Consider the following 22,521-nt stretch of genomic DNA (forward strand, 5'->3'; position numbering starts at 1 on the left):
GGATTGTCTCAACAACGACGTCTTCCAACCTCCCAAACAACCAGGAGAGTAAATGAAAAGGTTATTTTTTTACTTACTTTTCACACAAACTGTACAATATGTGAATATACTGTAGCACAAGGGATAAAAATGTTGAACTAGAGTACCCTTGATTCAACCCAAACTTTTCCATCGAGTATCAAAAACAGACAAATGTACTACATGTGTAATAAAATTTGTCTTTCACGCCGTACTTCCACATTTATCGAGAAAGTATCATCTCTAAAATGAAACTAGAGATTTTTTTTAGTCTTCATTTCTTAATATTTTCTTCAAAAAGACTTTCTCATGTGCTTCAAACCTCCAGCTCCAACTTATCAACATCAGCTTCAAGAGAAATATTCATGCTCCAACACAGACGGTATGAAGGCAATTCATACAATCAAATGTATGGGTTAAAAACAGTCAGTGAAATCGGGGATTTATAGAATATTTGCAGAAGCTATCACAGAGACTAAGGCAGAGAAAAACAGAAATGATTGTAAAAGACCACGATGTGCAGCAAGACATGAGTCATGTATAAAAACGGATCCATTAGGACCTTTCTCAGAGTGTATTTTTGTATTTTTGTTTTAGAAAATGGCAAATCAGTTGAAATGGAAGCGGAGGAGAACATATACGAACCAGAGTACAAAACAAAAAAAAACATGGGAAGGTTTATGAGTTCAGCCTTCATCTTTGGTGGTTTTATCCTCTAGATCCTCGTCGCTGTCTAAATTACTGTGGAGACTCTTCTCACTGGTGTTTTTGCTACTTTCCTCCTTTTCGTCCTTCTTTGGCTGGACCGGTGATGGTTTCACTGGTTCGAAAGGGAATAAAATGAATAATAACAGTAAGAAATACAATAAAACCTATGTTAAAAATCTTTTTTTTTAAACAAGGCTTTATAGAGTATCAGAAATACAAGCACAAGTAAAAGAACCCAAAAAAGACAAGAACATATGAAGCTCAGAACTCTAAAGACCAAGAACAATAAAGAGGTAAGAGCTTAGACTCACAACAGAGGAAACTGAGACTGATAAAGGGTAAAAGCAATAAATGCAAGTTAAAGAAAACAAAACAGGAAGAAATTATCCAACAAATAAATAATAATAACAATAATAATAATAATAATAATAATAATACATTTAAAATAAAATAAATATGAAAAAAAAAATGAAGTAAAATAAAATAAAATAAAATAAAATAAAATAAAATAAAATAAAATAAAATAAAATAAATAAAGTGCTTAAGTAAAATAATCCCAACCATATAAGAGGCCTTATCATTCAGAGGAAAAACAGATATATGGAGGGTGATAGAAATTCTCATCTGGCTGTTCTAGTGTGTTATAGTTGCAGCAAAAATCAAGAAGTGAGAGAAAGAATGAGGCTGAATTCCAGGCTGAGATGATGGCATAGTTATGTTTATGAGCCGTAAAGCTACGTAGCATCTGGTGGTATTCAAGGCTTTGACTCTTAGGTAGCAGTAAAACAATAGTGTGGACACCACACAATTTAGGATTGTTTTGTCAAAGAATTTTTTGTAACAAACCACGAATTGCTCATTCGAGGGAGCAAATCTGGCCTAAAGTCGGGGTCCAAAACATGTAGAGTGTGGCCAGACTAACCTGGTCAAAAGTCCAAAGTCATGCAAGCATGTTGCTTTTATATTCAGGAAAATCTGGAAGTAATTTTCCCCAGTTACAAATATTTTTCTCAAAACGGTCAAATTTACTCTCTTTTTTGATTTTATTTATTACCGAAAGCTGCCAGAGTTGGATCAAAAACACTGATGAAATTCTGCTGGAGTAATACTTTCACCAGAGGTTAGTGAGAGGTGATTTTTCACAATCTGATTTGTAATACAATATCAGTTTAATTCATAATAAAATGCACCCATAAAATCTTTACATTTTGGAGTCTAGTTTACATTAAGCGAAACCTACAAGCCTTAAACCTGCCACACACACAAGGAATTTTAAAATCAAAACAATTTTTTTCTACGTGACACATGACACACAGTTTTGTTTGTGTAATGTGTGAACGAGAGGATCACCTCAGCTCACCACACACTAACAGATTCTGTTCACCGACTATCAAAGTCTTGGCCTGTGACTTTAGAGCAGGGGTCATCAAGGACATTTGCAAAAGGGCCAGATTTAGTCTCAACAGAAACTCTGGGGGCCAGACTTTCAAATACACAAACATTAAATTAACATTTTGTTCTGACTGAAATATTATTGCAGTAGTATTTGTATTTTACCTTGAACTACAGGACATTTTTAATCATTACCAGTGAGATCTATCCCTATTATCTATAATGCAGCAGGCCACAAAGAGACAGACCCCTGAAAACCCAAGAGAATGGGCCCTCCCTGATTGTCATTTAGCACCAATATTAACTAATTTGTCACTTTTAAGCCCTTTTTGATACTTTTTGCCTCTTTAACCCACATGTTGTGTGATTTTAACCACTTTTGAACCACTTTTCCTGCATGTTTTATTCCCTTTGTGCCACTCTTTTATCCATTTTTGCCCCTTTTCTTCTATTTCTGCCACTTGTTAAGCCCTTTTATTACATTTTTTTCAACAATTTTTGCAACTTTAAAACAATTTTTTCCCACTTTAAACCCATTGTTGATACTTGTTGCCCCTTTTTGCCTCATTAACACAAATTTTGAAAGATTTTGACCCCCCTTTAAACCACTTTTTCTGCATGTTTTATCCCCCTTGTGCCACTCTATTATCAATTGTTGCCACTGTTCAATTTTTGCAACTCTTCAACCCATTTTCTTTACTTTCTTACACTATTTTTTGTCATTTGTAACCAATTTTTGATACCTTTTGCCCCTTTTTTCCTCCTTTATGATTTTTTTTGGACACATTTTAACCTCTTTTCACAACTTTTTCTGCCAATTTTTGCAACCATTTTTTAAATATCAACTAATTTTGACAGTAAATTTCTGTACAAACAGATCAGATGGTTAGTCATTCTAAAACTATTTTAGTGTTAATTGTTTGTGGGATGGATTTAACAGCTGCAGAAATTTAAAGCAAAAGGATAGTCTTAAAATCGTCCTTTCCTCCTTTTCTGAATTTAATGATCTTTCAGGGGCTGGCCAGGAAGCTTTGGGGGGGCCTGATGTGGACTCAGGGCTGATGATTAGTGCTTTAGAGTGTAGAAGCCACTGGAGTTAGTTGTTAGCATGGTAAGTCCATTACAGTTGCCGTCTTGGTCTATCTCCCTCCCTTGTTAGTCCTTGGTATATTTTACAGTACATGTTGTCAAACACTCGTTTTGTTGCCACAAATCAACAAGTTGCTCCTCAATTTTGTCCATCAAACTTTATGCTTCCAGTTTACTGGCGCTGCTGTTTACTATCTGCTGTTTTGTTATTTTACTTCCTCCTTCAGTCAGCCTACTTCCCAATTGTCTATTCCCCCATATCACATCATATGTCTGCTCGGCTGTCCTTGGTGCTCACCACACACTCCAGGATTTTTGGTCGTAAATATCAAACATATTTAATATTTACGATCTCGAGTCGAACCCCCCAAGATCAGGTGAGAGAGGGAAAATTTCACTCTTAACAGACCACACACTACAGAATAATCTGGCAAGATAATCTTAAAAAACATCAGATAATCGGGCAAACCGTCTGATAATCAGGCAAACCGTCTGATAATCGGGCATTTGCTGACTTTGGTCAGAAGGGAGAATTCAGCCCGACAATCAGCAGGATTATCGAGTAGTGTGTGCCCACTTTACTGTCCCAAAAGTTTTTTGCACAGTCAAATGTTTATGTGTGCGTCGGTTTAACTTAGTAGGAGAAGTGGGAGCTCATATCCTCCTGAGACCTGAGCTTTATATGGAATTCATTTTTAGTTTCACTCATTTCTGATTTATCAGTCAGACTAGTATTAAGTCACAAAATATAGATTTTTAAAATTTTGTATACATTTTAAGTGTGTTTTGGCCAGTTTTTAAGAGGTTGTTCAGACAGTAAGAAATGGTATCAGTCATTCAGAAACACAGTAAAGTCCTTTTCTTATAATGAATCAAGTAAACAAGTTAAGGCCAAGTATAAACTAAATTTTGACTAAAAGTTCTGGAGATCTCGGAAAAAATTCCCTTTAAAATAATGAGGGATTCCCAAAACATAAAAAAATTTCTATAAATCACCATAAATTTCTGTAAAAATTCAAAATTCTTTCAAAATTCCCCCAAATCTCCTCAAATATTCCCCAAATGCTTCAGTTAGCTTTTCTGAAAAGGCCTAAAGATTTACATAAAGTTTCATCTAAAATCCCAAGAAAATTCCTGAAAAAAATCTAGAAAATTGCCTAAAAATTTCAAAGAAAATTAACAGAAATTTACAATTAAATTCCACCCACATTTCCAAGGAAAAATTTCAAACACGTTTCCTCCATAATCCAAGCAAATTCCCTAAAAGTTCAAGAAAATTTCAAAGAAAATCCCCTCTACATATTTCCAATCAAATCCACTAAATTTTAGGAGTTCCTTAAATTCCCATCAAAGTACCCAAAATTAATTCTCCAGATATTCCAAGCAAATAACTTGAAATTTTTATAAAAATCCTTGACAAATACCTCTAAAGTTCGAATAGCATGCAGAAATTGTTACCGTGTTGTAGGAAAGTCAAAATGCAATGATGTCCTCTATTGTGCACTTAGGGTCTAAGTATTAGTCGGATTAAAGTGGCTTTAATCCGACTAATTCGGCTGTCCTGTCGAAATAAAGGCAAAAAGCCCTAGGAATATTCTAAAAAAAAGAAGCATTTATGTTATTCTCTGTGCATATATTGTTGACTCTATTGTTCTTGTGAAATAAACTCCTTTAACTTGACTTTCTCATCCTGCTCTGCTCTTAGGTACTTGTCACATTTTTTTCTTTAGTATCAGAAGACTATGTTTTATATTTATAGATAACTCAAGCCTCCCTCATAGAAAGGCAGCAGAAAGAAAATGAACTATTTAGAGTAAAAGGAATCTTTCTACTTAGAGTAAAATAAAGATCTATTTATATAAGGAGAAAAATGGTTCTATGATGAGTACAAAACACTTCCTAGGTAAACGCTGCACGTTATCAGGACATTATTTATCTAATTACACATCCCAGCATGGAACAAGAGTGTTTATTATTACCTCTGCCAAGGGGGTTATGTGATCGGCAGTGTTTGTTAGTTAGTTTGTTAGCAGCATAACTCAAAAAGTTATGGATGGATTTTGATGAAATTTTCAGGAAATGTCAGAAATGGCATAAGGAAGAACTGTTTAGATCTTGGGAGTGATCTGGATCACCATCTCCATCTAAAAGGATTCTTTACTATTGGGAGATAGGGCAAATGGTGGAGTTCTGCGCTCTCCGGGTGCTTTTCTTGTTATAGTTGCAAAAAACAGCCTTAATGGATACCAGCATAGCCAAAATCCTGTTGCACTATGTCTGTGTGCTTTATGCTATCAAAAAGGGACCAAGAACCTGAACTAAAAATATATATATGTAGTGGAAGAAAATAAGTAAAATATGAATAAATAATAACAAGGAAGCGATATGAGTGAATCTGCATGAAAAAGTAGATAAAAGCGAAACGATAAGAGATTAAAACAATAAGGATAAATAAAAGCTATAAAAAGGCAAATAGACATACATCACAAAAGTTTCCTCTCAATTCGAATTCTACCCCTATATAAAAATCCTTCCTGATGTTAACTTTTAAAACCCACCTGCTGATGAAACAAATTGGTCTTCAGCTCTGCCGCCATTATCGCTGTTCCCGGCGCTGACGGTTTCTTTCTGCTCCTCGTCTGTGACGATTCTCCGTCTGGCGCTCTCAAAAACAGACTTAATGACAATTGAATCCTCATAGATCTGTGGAGATAAACAGAGACAATGACACATAAATGCACCCTCAAACATCCACCAAGAACAAGACTGGAATCCAAATACATTCAAGATAAATATAAAGTGACAGAGGCTATGAAAAATAATTTCGCTGCTGTCAAATGAAATAATTCCTCGGGGTTCACCTGGGATCCCTCCAGGTTGTAGGTCTGAGCGTTGTGACACAGGAGGAAAATATCCTTCTCCAGATCCCCAACACTTCTGTACTTGTGATTGCGGACACGTTCCTGTGCAGCAGAGGGTTTATATCAAAAACTTCAGTGTGACAATTACAAGTAATAGAAGATAAACAGAGGAAAAAAAGAAAATATATACCCAAAACACAAACCGAGCCAGCCTAATAACTACAGAGGCTCCCATCTCAGAGATATTTCAACATTTTGGGAAAAAGCTGAATTGCTTTTTTCAAAAAGTTAGTTTCAACAAAGAACAAATCCTCAGTCTGATAGCTTCTGTAATTTATTTCTGCTAATTCAAGTTCAGTAACTCCAGCAGACTCTTGTCTGATCTTCATACAGCTCTCTTTAAGACCGTGCCACAGCAATTTACATCATGTTACTGAGGCCCGAGGCACTAGAATCAAACTCCTGACTCTCTTAAAATATAGATTTGTTGACTTCTAAAAAAAGAGCTCCCAAGGCATGCTATCAGTCTGATACACAAACCACCATTCCAAAAAACTTGGGATGCTTTGTAGATTGTAGATAAAATCAGAATACAGTGATTTGCAAATAATTTTCAACCTATTTTTACTTGCAAAAATGTTCATGCCTGGTAAACTTTACTATTTTTTGGATATGCACACACCCACTAAATTTTATACCTGCAACACGTTCCAAAAAAGCTGGAACAGGGGCAAGAAAAGCCTGGGAAAGTTGTGGAATGCTCAAGAAACACCTGGAACATTCAACAGGTGAGTAGGTTAATTGGTAACAGGTGATAGTACCATGATTGGGTTTATCAGAGACACTCCTGAAAGACAAAGTTTTGCAGTCAGTGATGGCATGAGGTTGTCCTCTTTGTAGGCAAAATGTCCAACAGTTTTAGAGCAACATTCCTCAGCGTGTAGTTGCAAGGAATTTAGAGATTTCCCCATCCACAGTCCATAATATCATCAAAAGATTCAGAGAATCTGGAGAAATCTCCAAAAATCAGCATCATTCTGTGATGGATATTATAAAATGAGCTCTAAATCACTCCAGAAAACCACTGTCAGCTAACATAGCACATCACTGCATCTACAAATGTAAGTTTAGACTCTGCCATGCAAAGAGAAAGACATACATCAGCAACATCCAGGAGCGCTGCCAACTTCTCTGAGCCCGAGCTCATCTGAGATGGAGTGGCCTAAAGTGGAAAAGTGTGCTGTGGTCTGTCAAGTCCACATTTTAGATTGTTTTGGAAATAATAGTCCTCCAGGCTAAAGAGGAAAAGGACCATCCAGACTGTAAAGCTCAAATGCCAGCATCTGTGATGATGTGGGGGGTTGTATTAGTGCCAATGGTATGGGTCACTTGCACATCTGTGGAGGCACTATCAACACTGTGAGGTGCATACAATTTTTAATCCATCCAGGGGACGTCTTTTCAGGGACATCTCTGCTTATTTCAGCAAGATAATGCCAAGCCACATTCTGCACTAGTTACAACAGCATGGCTTCACAGTGAAAGAGGGCAGGGCCTGTCTCCCATTGAAAATGGATTATGTATTATAAGCAGAAAAAATGCGACAATGGAGACCTTGCATGGTTGAGCAACTTAAGATGAGCATCAAGCAAGAATGGTAAAGAACTCCACTTTCAACACTTCAACAGTGAGTGTCTTCAGTCCCCAGATGCTTACAGAGTGTTGTTAGAAGAAAAAGTGATGAAACACAGTGGCAAACATGCCCCTGTCCCAACTGTTTTAAAAGACAAGGCATCAAATTCAGAATGTGTTTGTATTTCCAAAAAATAATTTAGATCAGTTTGAACATTAACTATCTTGTCTTTGTGCTGTAAGGATTTCCAACTGTATTCTGTTTTTATGTTAAAAATCCAACTTTTTTGGAATTGGGGATTGTAAACGTAACTTTTTACAGAAGATTTATTGCTCATGAAGCTAATGTTTAAATAATTCCTGTTTTCCCTGTAGATCTGAAAATTTATACCCTGATTTACAGCATTGTGGTTTTTATTGAGAGCCTTAGGTGATGGAATTTTCATACTGTAAGTTTAAGACACTGCTAATTCTGTATGTGAGTTGGAGTGTTGTTAACGACGCATACCCTGATCCTCCTGAAGTCCACAGGTTTCCGGATCAGCTCGTAGTACTCAGGTACCTCCTTCTTAGAGGGAAGCTGCACAAAGCCTTTACTGATCTGACGACCCAACCTGGAAAACAGAGACATATTTCACTTAATATAATTTTATCAAGAAAGTATTTGATCATTATTTAGGAGCATGGTTGACATTTATGGAGGCCTAGAGTGGTCATGACTGGTAAAAATGCATTTTGCAAAACAGTCAGGGTTCATTTCATCATCTTGAGAGAAATCAGAACATGTCCCTGTTGTCTTGTGGAAATTTTTTAGACTTGTCCTAAGAAAATGAATTTATCTAATTGTTGTCTGCAGTGATAAAATGTCATTTTCCACAAACTCTTAATCTGTGGGGCTACATTCACATTGCAAAGGCAAAAACAACCTCAGTCCAATTCATATGTGGACACATATCTATATAGCATACAGTCAATAACGCAGAGAATCATAAAGTGCAATCACGTGGTACCCAGACTGTTCTCAGCTAGCATGCTGCTAGCATCTCTTCAGACAGGACATAAGATATTTAGCACTAATAAACACTGAACAAACATGTCAACAAAACCTGCATGATAAATATTATTCAGTCTTTCAGCCATTCATTTTTGCACTTATTTGCACATTAGCATGCTGACTTCCTGTAGATCCATCTAGATAATCTAGCAGCTGAACCCCAAATGTTAGTGCAGCCTTTACCTCCATTTCTCATAATATTCTTCTTGAGAGACTGACCACAATTATTAAAATTGGTGCTATTGGTCTCATAATTAGTGAAATGTAGATCACCTGAGTGCAGTGAATGTGTCTCAAGTGATTGTACTATGAAGACACCTGTGTCTGGAAGGTCCAGTCACTGGTTAATCAGCATTCCTGGCTACCATTACACCAAGAAGACAAAAGAACACTCCAAGTAACTCAGAGAAAAGGTTGTTGAAAGTACAAGTCAGGGGATGGATAAAAAAAAATTGCAAGGCACAGAACATCCCCAAGAGTTCAGTTAAGTGCGTCATCAAGAAATGGAAGGAATACTGGACGTGTAAATCTGCCTGCATCAGGATGTCCTCATAAACTGAGTAAGCGTGAATGAAAGAGAATAGTCAACGACTGTTGCCTGGGCTCTTCATAAGTCAAAGCTTTGTGGGAGAGTGGGAAAGAGAGAGCCACTGTTGAAGAAAACTCAGATTAAATCCACAGTCAAGTGGAAAAAAATTGTCTTTGGTCTGCTGAGACCAGAATGGAGTTTTTTTGCCATTGGACAAGACATTAAACACTGTTCATCAACACAAACATACCATCCCCTCTGTGAAGCATGGTGGTAGCATTATGCTATGGGGATGCTTCTCAGTAGCTGGCCCTGGAAGGCAGCAAAATATAGGAAAATTCTGGAGGACAGTCTTATTCAATCTGCGAGAGAACTATGGCTTGATTTATGAAATCAATGAAAGGGTAAAACCTCCAATGGGGTGAATTCTTTTTACAGGCACTTCATGTGCAGATCACTTTTAACTTGTCCGCTGAGCTGAGTTTTTAAAGCAAGAGCAACACTGAGGACAATGGTGGACTTATGCTACACGACTGTGACCACAGGGGAAGGCTGTGCAATTAATCGCAATTAGAGAAAATGCATGCACTCAATTACTGGCCATTAATGCATCGTCGCCGACAGACCTGTCATTATTTTAGTCATTTTCTGTCTAAGCTAAATAGTAAAAAAAAAATACAGGAGCATTAAGACACTATAATTTGTCATAGTATTTCAAGGCAATTTAAATATTAATGCTCCTAGAGAGTAATGTGATATCTTTACAATAAGTAGAAGTTCTTTTCCTCTCCTCGTTGATGCCTTAGCTCTAATGCTGTTGCATCCTAGTATCATAACACAGTCGACCTGCTGTTGAACTTACCCATCCTTGTAGTTGATGACCATATCTACCAGCGTGCTCAGCGTCCTGGTGAGTTCAGGTGGATTCGGAGGCAACTTCTCAGCAGGCGGGCGTCCTCGCTTCCTTTTGACCTTTTCACCCGTCTCCTGTGTGCCCTGCAGCTCTTTCTCCCCAGGCTGATCACTTTTACGCTTTTTCAGACTGATGTCCTCTTCCATCTCCTCCAGGGAACCGTTCTCTAGAGCCTCAGGCTGCAAGGAGAGACAATGATAAGAATAAAGAACTGAAAAAATCTCAAAGTTACAGAAGCAGAGTGGATGAAAAAGCAGGTATGGTGCACATAATGCTGGCTTAGCCCTGTAATAACTCACAATTATAAGAGCTAAGGAGTGGGTTTAACAACAAACTGTCGCTGATTTTGATTTTAAACTTAGCGTTTGACTTGCTTTTTTTAGTTTGGATGCCTCATGCAGAATTTTAACATCCATTTGCTGCAAAGACAGAAACCTGAAGCACTCCAGACAGCAAGCTTTACGTCTAAAATCTTCAAATTAAGCCACTCTGTGGCAGTATTGCTTGGAGTTGACGCTTTCAGAATTTAGGAGTATGATTTTGCAGTCAAATAAAAGAAGAGTGGTTTATTTTTCTGCCACAGTAGCGTTTGAATTTGCATGAACGGAAGCGACCTCACTGCCTGTGCTGTCTCTGCAAATTTAGGGCAGATTATTTTATCTGCAGGCTTTGATGCGGGATGATTATGGTTGGGTGTATTATTTTAAATGCACAGCGAGATGAGAACACATTTGGAGAAGCTGTATCTTTTAAGGGTAATAATGCAACACATTAGCCCATTTTAAACCAAAAAAAGGAGATAAAAAGATGATTTTACACAGACATCGGTGCTTGCAGCATCTTCAGTCTTTTCCACAATTTCGTCGCTTCATTTTTGAATGTCTGCTGCAACCACTGTGTTCTCCACAAAGGCAATTAGAGGCCAGAAACATGAGTATGCATGCAGCAAGAGCAGCTCTAGCAGCAGCAGCAGCATCCCCGTCTGGAGAAAGGAGGGAGGGAGGAAACAGAAAAAGCATGCTATCCAATCCGAGCAGAATATTGATGCATCAATCATACAGGCTCATACAGTACACACAGCAGCATTCATATCATATAATAAATTGGGCATGCGCTTGTAAAAAATGTATTTCTCAAGGACAGGAATGAAAGCATGCTGGATTATCGATATTGCACACACTTATGAAAGGAATAGGAGCATGAACATGCAGCATTATAAGTGCAAAATATTAATAAAGCTATAAAGATGAAGGTGAATGTGATGCAGATGCACAAAAAATGAAGCATGGCTGCAGCTGCAAAGGAAAAGACATGGCAGATTATTGACTGAGTGGAGGCAACAATAGGCTGCTCATGATCGCTCGGCTCAAAATGTGGGCTTTGAAAGCCCCGCTACTCTCTCTCTGAGGGGCTGCAATCGTTCCAGAGGAATACTGGAGGGATAGAGGGTAATCCTCAGAGATGTAAGACGCAGCTGAGAGCCTGCCTCGCTGTCTGTGCATGTGTGAGAGGAAGGCTGTGATGCTCCATGCTTGTGCCTTTCTCCTGACTAATCTGGCAAAGATTCCCTCTCATCTGTTACAACACACACCTACACACTCCCTCTTCCTCTCTCCCCCCCCTCTGCTCTCCCTCTCTCTCTCTCACACACACACATAGAAGCTCACAGACACTCTCTTCCCCCCCCTACACACACATTTTATCCATCTCTTCCTCTCTTCCCATGCGATCTAGCCTGGCTGAATCCTGAGCCTGGAAGAAAAAAAAGAAACAGGACATGGAGGAGGATATTTACCTGGTTGCAATCAGCAGGCTGGTTATCAGGATCGGCTGCAGCTGTGGGGGAGAGAATTAGCAAGCCAGCATAGCGGCGAGCTGCTAGTCTCTTCATCAGCTGATCACTCAGAAGCAGAGCCCAGAAGGGGGGAGAATAAAAGCGCTATGTTTTCATATACAAATCAATGGGCAGAGGGAAAATAGAAATGCCATACCCATCCTCTGTCTGCAGCTCTCCGAAGTCTTTTTCCTGACTCTGGAAGGCCCCGAGCTTGTCTCCCTCTGCATGTTTTTAATATCGACCGCAGCCACACGCTTTTTTCTCTCTCTTCCTACCCCGCTGTTAAAGTTATCGGGTCCATTTTTGATTTTTTTTTAATGTTGCATTTCAGAGGGGGACGTGCCATTTTACGTCAACCAATGCAGTGATGGTAGGAACATGAGTCCAGCCTGCAGCATGAAGACAGTCATGTCTGGGTCATACACAGTGGGCATGTTTGTGCACGAGCGTCCACCAGGGAACGGGGTCATGTCCTTATTAAATATTCCTGAGAAGACGTCATCCAATCCTCCTCGAGCTCAAAGAAAGCGGTCTTTTTAACATTTAATGTCCTGTAATAAAACGCTAAACCTCTTGAATTTTATGTTCGACTGTAAAATCCTCCTCATTCAAGTTGGCATGAGCATGAACCAGAAACAGTGAACGCAACATGCTGGGCAGCCAAAGTTTGTCTTTGTTCCTGCCAAAAAAGTCCTTAAAAAATAAATTCAGCTCTTACTTCTAGGGGAGGGCAATGAAGACAAAACGCTGGATGCAATTAAAATCTAAAATTGTCATTTTTAGGATAAAAAAGCAATATAACATATGTTCAGGAAGTATCCAGACCCCTTCACATAGTACCCCATCAAAAAAATTATTGCATATTTCTTTTAAAAAAGGGGTCTGACATCAAAAGAGTACTATTAGACAAGAGATCAACATTTCAGCTTTTATTTCTGGGTAGCTACATGATACACAATGTAGGAAATAACAATATTCAGACACAGAATGCCATTTTTTTATTTGAGCAACAGTATTGGAACATAACTAAAACAGATAAAAGTGAAAAAGACTTCATATTCAGTTACAAATCTGTTACTTGCAACAACTGCATCAAGCCTGTGACCCACTGACATCACCAAACTTTTCCATTGGCTGGGCCAGTATTAACCGTCCACTTCTTGCCCCTGATGAACTCCTTTGTTGTTTTGGGGTATACTTCCTTCATTCTCCTGTTTAGGAGGTAAAATGTATACTCTGTAGGGTTTAAGTCTGGAGGATAACGTGGCCAGTCTAAACCCTTCCAATTCTTGTGCCTGATGAACCCCTTTGTTGTTTTGGGGAGTTACATCCTTTACTGTCCTCTTTAGCAGGTAAAATGCAGGCTCTGTAGGGTTTAAGTCTGGCGACTAACTTGGCCAGTCTGAAACCTTCTACTTCATGCCCCTGATGGACTCCTATGTTGTTTTGGGGTATACTTCCTTCAGTCTCCTCTTTAGTTGGTAAAATGTATACTCTGTAGGGTTTAAGCCTGGAGGATAACGTGGCCAGTCTAAAACCTTCCAATTCTTGTGCCTGATGAACCCCTTTGTTGTTTTGGGGAGTTACATCCTTTACTGTCCTCTTTAGCAGGTAAAATGCAGGCTCTGTAGGGTTTTAGTCTGGTGACTAACTCGGCCAGTCTGAAACCTTCTACTTCTTGCCCCTGATGGACTCCTTTGTTGTTTTGGGGCATTACTTCCCTAAGTCTCCTCTGTAGCAGATAAAATCCATGCTCTATAGAGTTTTAAGTCTGGAGATTTGCTTGACTATTTTAAATTCCTTCATGTCTTTCCCCTGGTGAACTCCTTAGTTGTTTTTTGGGGAGTTATTTCCTTCAGTTTCCACTTTCGCAGGTAAAATTCATGCTCTGTAGGGTTTAAGTCTGGAGGATGACGTGGCCAGTCTAAACCCTTCCATTCCTTGCCCTAATGAACTCTACTGTTATTTTGGATGTTTTGTGCTTCACTCTCCACTTTAGCAGGTAAAATGCATGCTCTGTAGGGTTTAAGCCTGGAGGTTGACATGGCCAGTCTTAAACCATCCTATTCTTGCGAATAATGAACTCTGTTGTTGTTTTTGGGGGGTTACTTCCTGCACTCTCCTCTTATGCAAGTAAAATGCATACTCTGTAGAGTTTTAGTCTGGAGATTGACTTGGCCAGTCTCAAACCTTCCACTTCTTGCCCATGATGAACTCCCCTGTTGTTTTAAGGCATTACTTTCTTCAGTTCCCTCTGTAGAGGGTAAAATGCATGCTCTATAGAGTTTTAAGTCTGGAGATTGACTTGGCTGTTCTGAGTTCTTCCACGTCTTTTCCCCGGTGAACTCCTTAGTTGTTTTTTGGGGAGTTACTCCCTTCAGTTTCCACTTTAGCAGGTAAAATTCATGCTCTTTAGTGTTCAAGTCTGGAGATTTAACGGGCCAGTCTAAAACCTTCCACATCTTGCCCCTGATGAACTCCTTTTTTGTTTTGGGGGGTTAGTCCCTTCAGCCTCCTCTTTAGCAGGTAAAATGTATGTTCTTTTGTATGAACCTGATACACCAGATAGACTGTTTAATTCTAATGCCATGTGATATTCATTTTCATACATCCATCTATTTATTTACAGGCAAGCTGCAAGGGCATAAACATGATTATATGGATCTATGTGGATCATTCTATACCCATATGTGCAAGAGTGTAGGGTCAAATAAGCATACTGTAAGGCTGTGGCAATTTAGGGTTGGCCAACCTCTTGTGGTTCAGTTATGCCCTACCTTACACATACAGGTATGGGAAGCCTTCTGTTCATACTCATGAGTTGTATCATCTTCTTTATTTTTGCACATCTATGTTTTAAAGAAGGCTTAAATGAGTCTTTGCAACTTTCCACAAATCTGGCAACAAAACAAACATAGCAAAAGTCACAATGCTGACTTTGAAGCCTCAAAATAGACGGCCACAAACCAATGTGTGACCCCATATTAGCTATACTGATGTTTTTATGGCCTATGATAGCACTGTGGTAAGAGTAACATCCCAGTTCACTCTTCTCCATCAGAAACTCTGATCCCTAATGCTTTGCTTTTGTATGAAGCATCTAAATTCCAACAGGGTGATGGATCTAATTTTCTCAGGGCTTTTTTGGGCTCTTACTCAAACACATCTGTTTTCTGGGAATCCATTTGTTATTTTCCCCCATCATGTGCAAAACTGTGCTGGAAAACATCACACAATGTCAAAACTCACACACCACAGGAAATGAAGTCTACAGGGAAACAGAAACAGAATAGAACTAAAATATCATGTTGTGTGTGTTATTAATTTAATGTTTAACTCATTATGACAACACACATCCTTTGTTGTTTAATGCAGACACTGCTGTGGCTGAAATTGGACTTCGGTGGACGTAGTAGGAAATGTAAAAGCACATGTAAGTGTGCAGATTTCTGCTTTGATGCCTCTCAGATGAGTTTGTCTTTAAGCAGCATGCCAAGGTCATTTGTCATTCTTAACTTCAAGCCTTTGTCTTTACTCTCATGGCCTTAGTGAGGCTACACAAAAGTACTTTATGATTGAATTAAAGCGGTTGTAATCACCTTTAATATAACTTAATTTAAACCAACCTTTCTGAATTCAAGCGTTACTCTAACAAACTGCTAAAAACTTACTCCTAATCATCCTCTCTCCACCTACTGTGATCATATAACTTGAAAAATTGCAGATTCCTTCAACTTCTTTGTTGTTTTGGGGTTACTTCATTCACTCTCCACTTTATGGGTGAAATGCATACTCTATAGGGTTTAAGTCTGGAGAGTGATTCAGCCAGTTTAAAACTTTCCAGTTATTGCCCCTGATGAACTCCTTTGTTGTTTTGTGGGTTATTTTCTTCACTCTCCACTTTAGCAGGTAAAAGGCATGCTCTATGGGGTTTAAATATCTGGAGAGTGATTCAGCCAGTTTAAAACTTTCCACTTCTTGCCCCTGATGAACTTCTTTGTTGTTTTGGGGGGTGACTTCCTTCAGTCTCCTCTTTAGTCAAAGAGGAGACTGGTAAAATGCATGCTTTAGAGCGTTTAGGTCTGGAGATTGCATTGCAGAATAGTTACAAAAACACAGAGGTTTTCTAGGTATAAAATTAAATGCTTCAAAAATTTTTTGATTGTGCATATATTTGAGTCAACATTGTTTTATGGCCCAGTTTTACCAAAAAACTCACTAATTTCCACAGAGAAATTGTAACTATCTGTTATGCTGTATAACCCAGCTTCCTGGCTGGTACAACCAGCAAGTCCTTCTTGAAGGAGTGCTGCTCACTGAAATCACTGGAGGCTAATGCCACTACTGCTGCTATGTGCCTAATACGACTCAACTGAAAAATACTGAAATATCCCTTTAAGAAACCTCTGTGTTTGTGTCCATATTTTATACAGTCCTGTATCTTAAAGGGGATCATTGAAAGGTATTGATTACCAAATGTTTGGCCTCGCCTGGCCCACCAATTATCCAACTGACCAACCAATTATGTATGCATGTCCCAATTTCAGACAAAATGAAAATTTACATTTTTTTTCAACAGAGTTAAATAATTCGACTGTGAAGGTTTGACTGCTTTACCTACTTTGACCACCATCTACAGTGCATTTCTAAAGTATTCAGATCCACCTCACTTTTTCAATTTTGTTAAGTCACAGTCTGATGCTACAGTAGAAAAAAAAATCATTAATCTACACTCAGAATCCCATCATGACAAAGTGAACGCAGAATTTTAGAAAATTTTGCAAACTTTTTTTATAAATGAAAAACTGACATATCACAGCCTCCAGTCTTTTTCAGTCTCCTAATCCCTGCTGCTGAAAAACACCCCCAACAGCATGATGCTGCCACCACCATGCTTCACTGTTGGGATGTTATTGGGCAGGTGATAAGCGATGCCTATCCCCTCAGACACAGGATCTCTGGAGCTCAGTAAGAATGACCTTCAGGTTCTTTGCCACCTCTCTTATGAAGACCGTTCTCCCCTTGCTCAGTTTGGCCGGGCAACCAGCTCTTGGAAGTCACGGTTGTGCCAAACTTCTTCCGTTAGACTGTGCTCTTGGGAACCTTCAGTGCAGGAGATATTTTTGTAACCTTCCCCAGATCTGCACCTGTCAACAATCCTGTCTATGAGCTCTGCAGGCAGTTCCTTTGACCTCATAGCTTGATTTTTGCTCTAACACTGTCAGCTGTGAGGCCTTTTATAGAGAGATGTTACCTTTCCAAACCATGTCCAATCGTTTTAGGTGGACTCCAATCAAGGTGGAGAAATGTTGTTTGCTTTAATTAACTTCTTGTATGTCCTCAATACAGGATTTCAGAATTTAAAGCTATTTATTACATCTACTACTTATTATGATTTTAAAATAATGGTTATCTAACAAGACCAATTTGTGCCGTAGGGGATGTAGGAAACCTGCAGATGTTTTAACTCTCTGCTTTTTAATCTCGGCTTTTATGATAAAATTAAAGGTGATCTAAGGTAACTTAAACACATTTGTTGAGAAAACACTTGAAATACACTTTAACAGCTTAACATTTCTGTAATTAAACCGCCTAAATCCTACACAAGTCCATTTACCATGAAAAATCAAGTTCTCTAGTTTTGAAGGTTTAAATCAAAACCCAGGGAAGAACGTCTTTGAAGGCCGCTATGCTTTACCTATCTGTATCTTTCATCTGTGTGCAGGTTATTCTGAGCGTCTGATGAAAGATTTAGGACTCATTAAAACAGTGATTCAGTTAAAATTTGCATGAAGAGAGCCAAACCTACTTTGATCAAAATCCAAGCTCACCACAGAGCCAACTGACAAAAAGCCAGCCATCTTTTGAATCTTGCATCTTTCCATAAAATAAGTGGGGACAGAATGGATAGAGGAAAATAAAGTACAGAGAAGCAAGAGAAGTGAGTAAGTTCTGTTGTGGAAAACACAGAGCAAAGTGTCAAGGTATGACTTAAAGGCTCAGTCACTGCTCTAACTTTTACCTCTACCCCATGTTTGGAGTGCCTCCTCGTCCTTCAAAGCAGTTATAACGGGTGGTAGTTAAATCTCCACCTGAGGAAATGGGACGACCTTTTAAGTTCCTCGCATCAGGAATCATCAGTGGCTTTTATTCAGACATTACAGCTTTGCTGGACATTTCTACTTTTTTTAAATGCATGCATTGAAACAGCAATTAAACAAGATTTAAGATAGTCCTGCAAGGCAGATTGACCAGATTCCATGTCTGTCATCCTGCAAAGTTTCAAGCTGATATGCTTGATCTCAGTCAGAGAATGGCAGAACCAACCAGTGCCAAAGGGGAGAAAGCTAAGGGTGTGGTTTAGTTAAAGCAACTGCAAGCCTGTGAACAATGGTGGCCTGGGAAGAGTCTAGCCTGGATGTAGCTATAGCGGCAGTTTGATCAGAACGGGACGTTTCTTCACTAAAAGAAGAGCAAAGAGCTGCACTGAAAGCACTTCTCCTGACTGGCTTCTGCAAGAGTTTGATTTACCAACTAGCTCCACTGATAGTGAACGATGATAACAATAGCCTACTGATTTTGTTTGTAGTTTACTCCCCGGTGGTCATGTACACCTACACCATCATATGCTCTGTTGCTCTGATTGCCCTGTATCAAATGTGACAACAGAATATTGGCCTAATTACTCTCTGAAATCTATTTGAAGGGCCCCTGCCCAATTCCAAAAAAGCTGGGACACTGTGTAAAATGTTCATTAAAACAGAATGAAATGATTTACAAACCTCATAAACCTATATTTTTATTCACAATAGAACGAAATCATATCAGATGTTGAAACTGGGACATTTTAACATTTCATGAAAAAGTTTTAGCCCATTTTGAATTTGACGGCAGCAACACATCTCAAAAAAGTAGGAACGGGGCCATGTTTACCATTGTGAAGCATCCCCTTTTAATTTGAAGCAGTCTGGGAAGTGAGGAGACCAGTTTCTGGAGTTGTGGGAGAGGAATGTTGTCCTATTTTTCATTTTATTATGCTCCAAATGCTTTCTGCTGGTAAAAGGTCTGGACAGCAGGGTGGCCAGTTCAAGACCTCAACTCTTCTACTGTGAAGCCATGCTGTTGTGATTCATGCATGTGCAATTTGCAAGGCTACCCTGAAAGTGACATTGTGTAGAAGGGAACATATGTTGCTCTAAAACCACTTTATTCTTTTCAGCATTAACAGTGTCTTTCCAGATGTGTAAGCCTCCCACACCATAGGCACAAATGCAACTCCATACCATCAGACATGCAGGCTTTAGAACTGTGCCAGGATAACACGCTGGATAGTCCCTCTTCTCTTTAGTCCACAGGACACAGCATATGTGGTTTCCAAAAATAGTTTCAAATTTTGATTAATGTGACCACAGAACAGTTTTCCATTTTGCCTCAGTCCATTTTAAATAAGCTTCGGCCCAGAGAAGACGATTAGGTTCACATATGGCTACTTCTTTGCATGATACAGCTTTAACTTGCATTTGTTTTGACAGACATTTATTTTTGGAAATGTTCCTGAGTCCATGCGGTGATTTCCAGAATCATGCCTGTTTTTAAGGTAGTAAGGGCCCAAGATCCCAAGTATATCAATCAATATTAACTTTCTCACAGATATTTCTACAGATTTTCTGAATCCTTTGATGATATTATGGACTGTAGATGATGGGATAATCAAAGTTTTCACAATTTTGCATTGAGGAACATTTTTCTAAAATTGTTCCAAAATCTTTAAACAGCTTTATGCAAAAAAGTGAACATCTGTCTCCCTAAGAGGCTCCTTTTATACCCAGTCATGTAACTGACTTGTTGCCGATTCACCAAATTAGTTGCAAAAAGCTCCTCTTAGCTGTTTCTTATTAGTACCACTTATTTCTCCATCCTTTTGCTGCCCTGTCCCTACTTTTTTGAGACATGTTGCTGCTAACAAGTTTGAAATAAGCTTAAATTTTTTTAACGAAGTGGTAAAATAGCTCAGTTTCAACATCTAAACTGTTGTTTTCGTTCTATTGTGTATAAGATTTGATTTATATGAGGTTTGCAAATTATTGCATTGTTTTTTTTACATTTTGCATGGTGTCCCAGCTTTTATGGAACTGGGGTTTTATTCTAACAAGTCTTTAACCCAGGTGAAACTTATGATAATAGAAATCTATGCATTCTGACAATTGTAATACTCATTGTTTTGCCACAAGCAAATATTTTTCACATTCATGCACTATTAATGTCATTGTTTTAATACAGCTATGGATGTATCCAACTGTAATTTACATGACATTTTGAGGTTTTGAAGGGACTTGGAGCTAGCTTTTGAGCCAGAGCTCCTCTCCATCACTCTTTGCATCTTATATATATATCTTTAGACACCTTGGAGCCCCTGGCAATTGCCAACCTTTGCCCCACCTACGTCTACCCCTTGACATAAACGTTCAAAAAGTGTTAATGACCCACAGATAAATATGAAAAGACATCTCATGCGGTGCACTCTGGAGGTTTTTTTTGTGCAAGCTGTCCTCCAGAAATTGCTGGAGTACATGTATGAAAAGGGCTGAAGAATCCCTACACAAAGACAGGGGAGTCAACTTGCATGTTTGAAATAACATCATCATACATTGAAAAACTCATTTGTAGATGTAATAAACTTGCACCGCCTACTGGATTCAGGAGTATTGTGCTCTGTTTTTGTGGTATTTCTTGGCTCAGTATGCAGCAGGGTTTAATCTGCATTAAATTAATATTGAATTCCTTCCAAACAGTTAAAATAAAAAGGCTCACTGCCTCTTCAATGCTGCATTTTGACGATTCTTTAGATACAAACATGAGCAGTAAAGAAGTGCAGTAGAAGTCCTGCTCTGTTAGTGTGACCATGCGAAGCGACTGGATCAGATAACCCCGATATAAAAGAGAGATCATTCCTGTATTTTGTTCCCCTAGACTCACTTGCTCCGGCTGTTACCATGGCAACAGCAATTTTGACGGTGGACCTTGTATATGATTGTATTTTACTGCTGTTGCTGGGAAATGACTCAGAGTGCTTTCAGTGATGGGACGCAGATACACGCAGGGAGAAGGAGGGAGGGGGGGCCGCGGCGACGACGGCAGGCCGCTGCGAAGAATGACAGCATAATTTATACATCTACCCTGTGGTTTATATGAAAGCTTTCTGTTCCTTTAAAGAGGCAAAGCTTTTAAAAACATTTGATGAGAGGTGAAATGTAAAATGATGGGATGAGAGAAGGAAGAGAGACAGACAACCCTATAACCCTATAATGTCAACACTAGCTTTGGGACTGAAAATGAAGCAAATTTATCAAAGATAACTGAAGAAAAGTTTCTACTTCTAACATCATGCTTTTGTTTCTTTTAAAGATTTTCTGTCATTTACTGGGACTACGCAGTTTATCACAATGTCGTCATTGCAACATGAGAATTGGCAATGAAGACTTAAGATCAAGGCTACAGATCTTCTTCAGTCTGGGATGCAGCTGTGACACTGACACCCTAAGCTCTGGTTCAGTGTCTGGCTTTGAAGCATATTTGGGGCCCAAGCACGGACCTCATTTGGCTAGGACCCTATTGCATCTATTGAATGAATCGCTAACTTGGGGGCCCTCGTCCATCAAGTCCCAAACATGTGATAGGCCACTGGGTAAGAGCTACATGCATGAAAATTGGTACACATATGTTTCATAATAAGATGAAAGAAAAAGGCTCTTGGGACCGTCCTCTAAAATGAACAGGAAGAGCACAACAAACAGCTAATTGTCAAATTTTGGCATTTTTGGTTGATTCACAAGTTTCATATTTTAACAGACTTCTCTGAGGGATTTCATCTGATTAACTCCAGATTTTCTTTGCTGATTCTTGACAACTTGGCGATTGAAAGTTGTGCAAACTATGAGTTTTCGTCATAGGGCAGGGCCTTAGCTGGAGCCCAAACTTAAACTACTTTTTTGAACATTTTTTTCAGTTAAAGTACACCAGTAATGCCTTATAACTTGATAATGCTAATGTCAATCATCACCAAACTTCACAGAAATGATCACACATTGAACCTAAATACATTCATATATCAGTATTATTACTTTACAGCGCCCCCTTCTGGCAATTGAACACTTCCATCTGTGATTTTTTTTCAATTTTTACTTCAAATATTCAGCCCCTGCACACCATTCAGCCTTGGCTTGTGATTTATGGTCTGAATATGCTCATCACAAGGCCTATAAAAAAGCCTCTTGGAGTCATGCACGAATCCCAACAGGAAGTCCACCAGCTTCATTTAAATTTCAAAATAAGGCATTTTGGATGGTGCCAAATTACTTTAACCTATTATAACTTTAGTAAACAATATTCTGTGATCTTCATCTCTTTTTCGCAAGACAACCGTATTGTACTGAACAAGCTCACATGCTCAGATCTCATCATAGTGCCCCCTACTGGCAACAGGAAGTG

The 22,521-nt window shown here is 38.8% G+C and overlaps 1 protein-coding gene across 5 annotated transcripts; it reads right to left on the reverse strand.

Moving 5' to 3' along the window:
* LOC121525371 (probable global transcription activator SNF2L2) lies at positions 1–12,433 on the reverse strand. Of its 5 annotated transcripts, none has more exons than XM_041811340.1 (7): positions 12,188–12,433; positions 11,992–12,090; positions 10,146–10,375; positions 8,209–8,314; positions 6,069–6,170; positions 5,766–5,910; positions 1–838 (listed from the first exon to the last, which is right to left on the reverse strand). In XM_041811340.1, exons 2-7 carry the CDS (start codon positions 12,085–12,087, stop codon positions 705–707), a joined length of 813 nt encoding a protein of 270 aa, XP_041667274.1. In that variant the 5' UTR covers positions 12,088–12,090; positions 12,188–12,433; the 3' UTR covers positions 1–704. The 5 variants fall into 5 exon arrangements, with proteins under 5 accessions (XP_041667274.1, XP_041667278.1, XP_041667275.1 ...); XM_041811344.1 differs by lacking the exons at positions 11,992–12,090; positions 12,188–12,433 and adding exons at positions 11,020–11,178; positions 11,893–11,935; XM_041811341.1 differs by lacking the exons at positions 11,992–12,090; positions 12,188–12,433 and adding exons at positions 11,014–11,178; positions 11,893–11,935.
* Positions 12,434–22,521: the final 10,088 nt, after the last annotated feature.

Source organism: Cheilinus undulatus, linkage group 17 (assembly GCF_018320785.1).
Source record: "Cheilinus undulatus linkage group 17, ASM1832078v1, whole genome shotgun sequence".
In the NCBI taxonomy this organism is placed as follows: domain Eukaryota; kingdom Metazoa; phylum Chordata; class Actinopteri; order Labriformes; family Labridae; genus Cheilinus; species Cheilinus undulatus.

Bases quoted from the DNA above. Each gene is read 5' to 3' on its own strand.
- LOC121525371 (XM_041811340.1), bottom strand. From the start codon at position 12,087: ATGAAGAGACTAGCAGCTCGCCGCTATGCTGGCTTGCTAATTCTCTCC. The intron at 10,376-11,991 runs GTAAATATCCTC...CTCTCCTTGCAG, and splicing joins AGCCTGCTGATTGCAACCAG to CCTGAGGCTCTAGAGAACGG. The intron at 6,171-8,208 runs GTATGCGTCGTT...TCTGCTGCACAG, and splicing joins TGGACTTCAGGAGGATCAGG to GAACGTGTCCGCAATCACAA.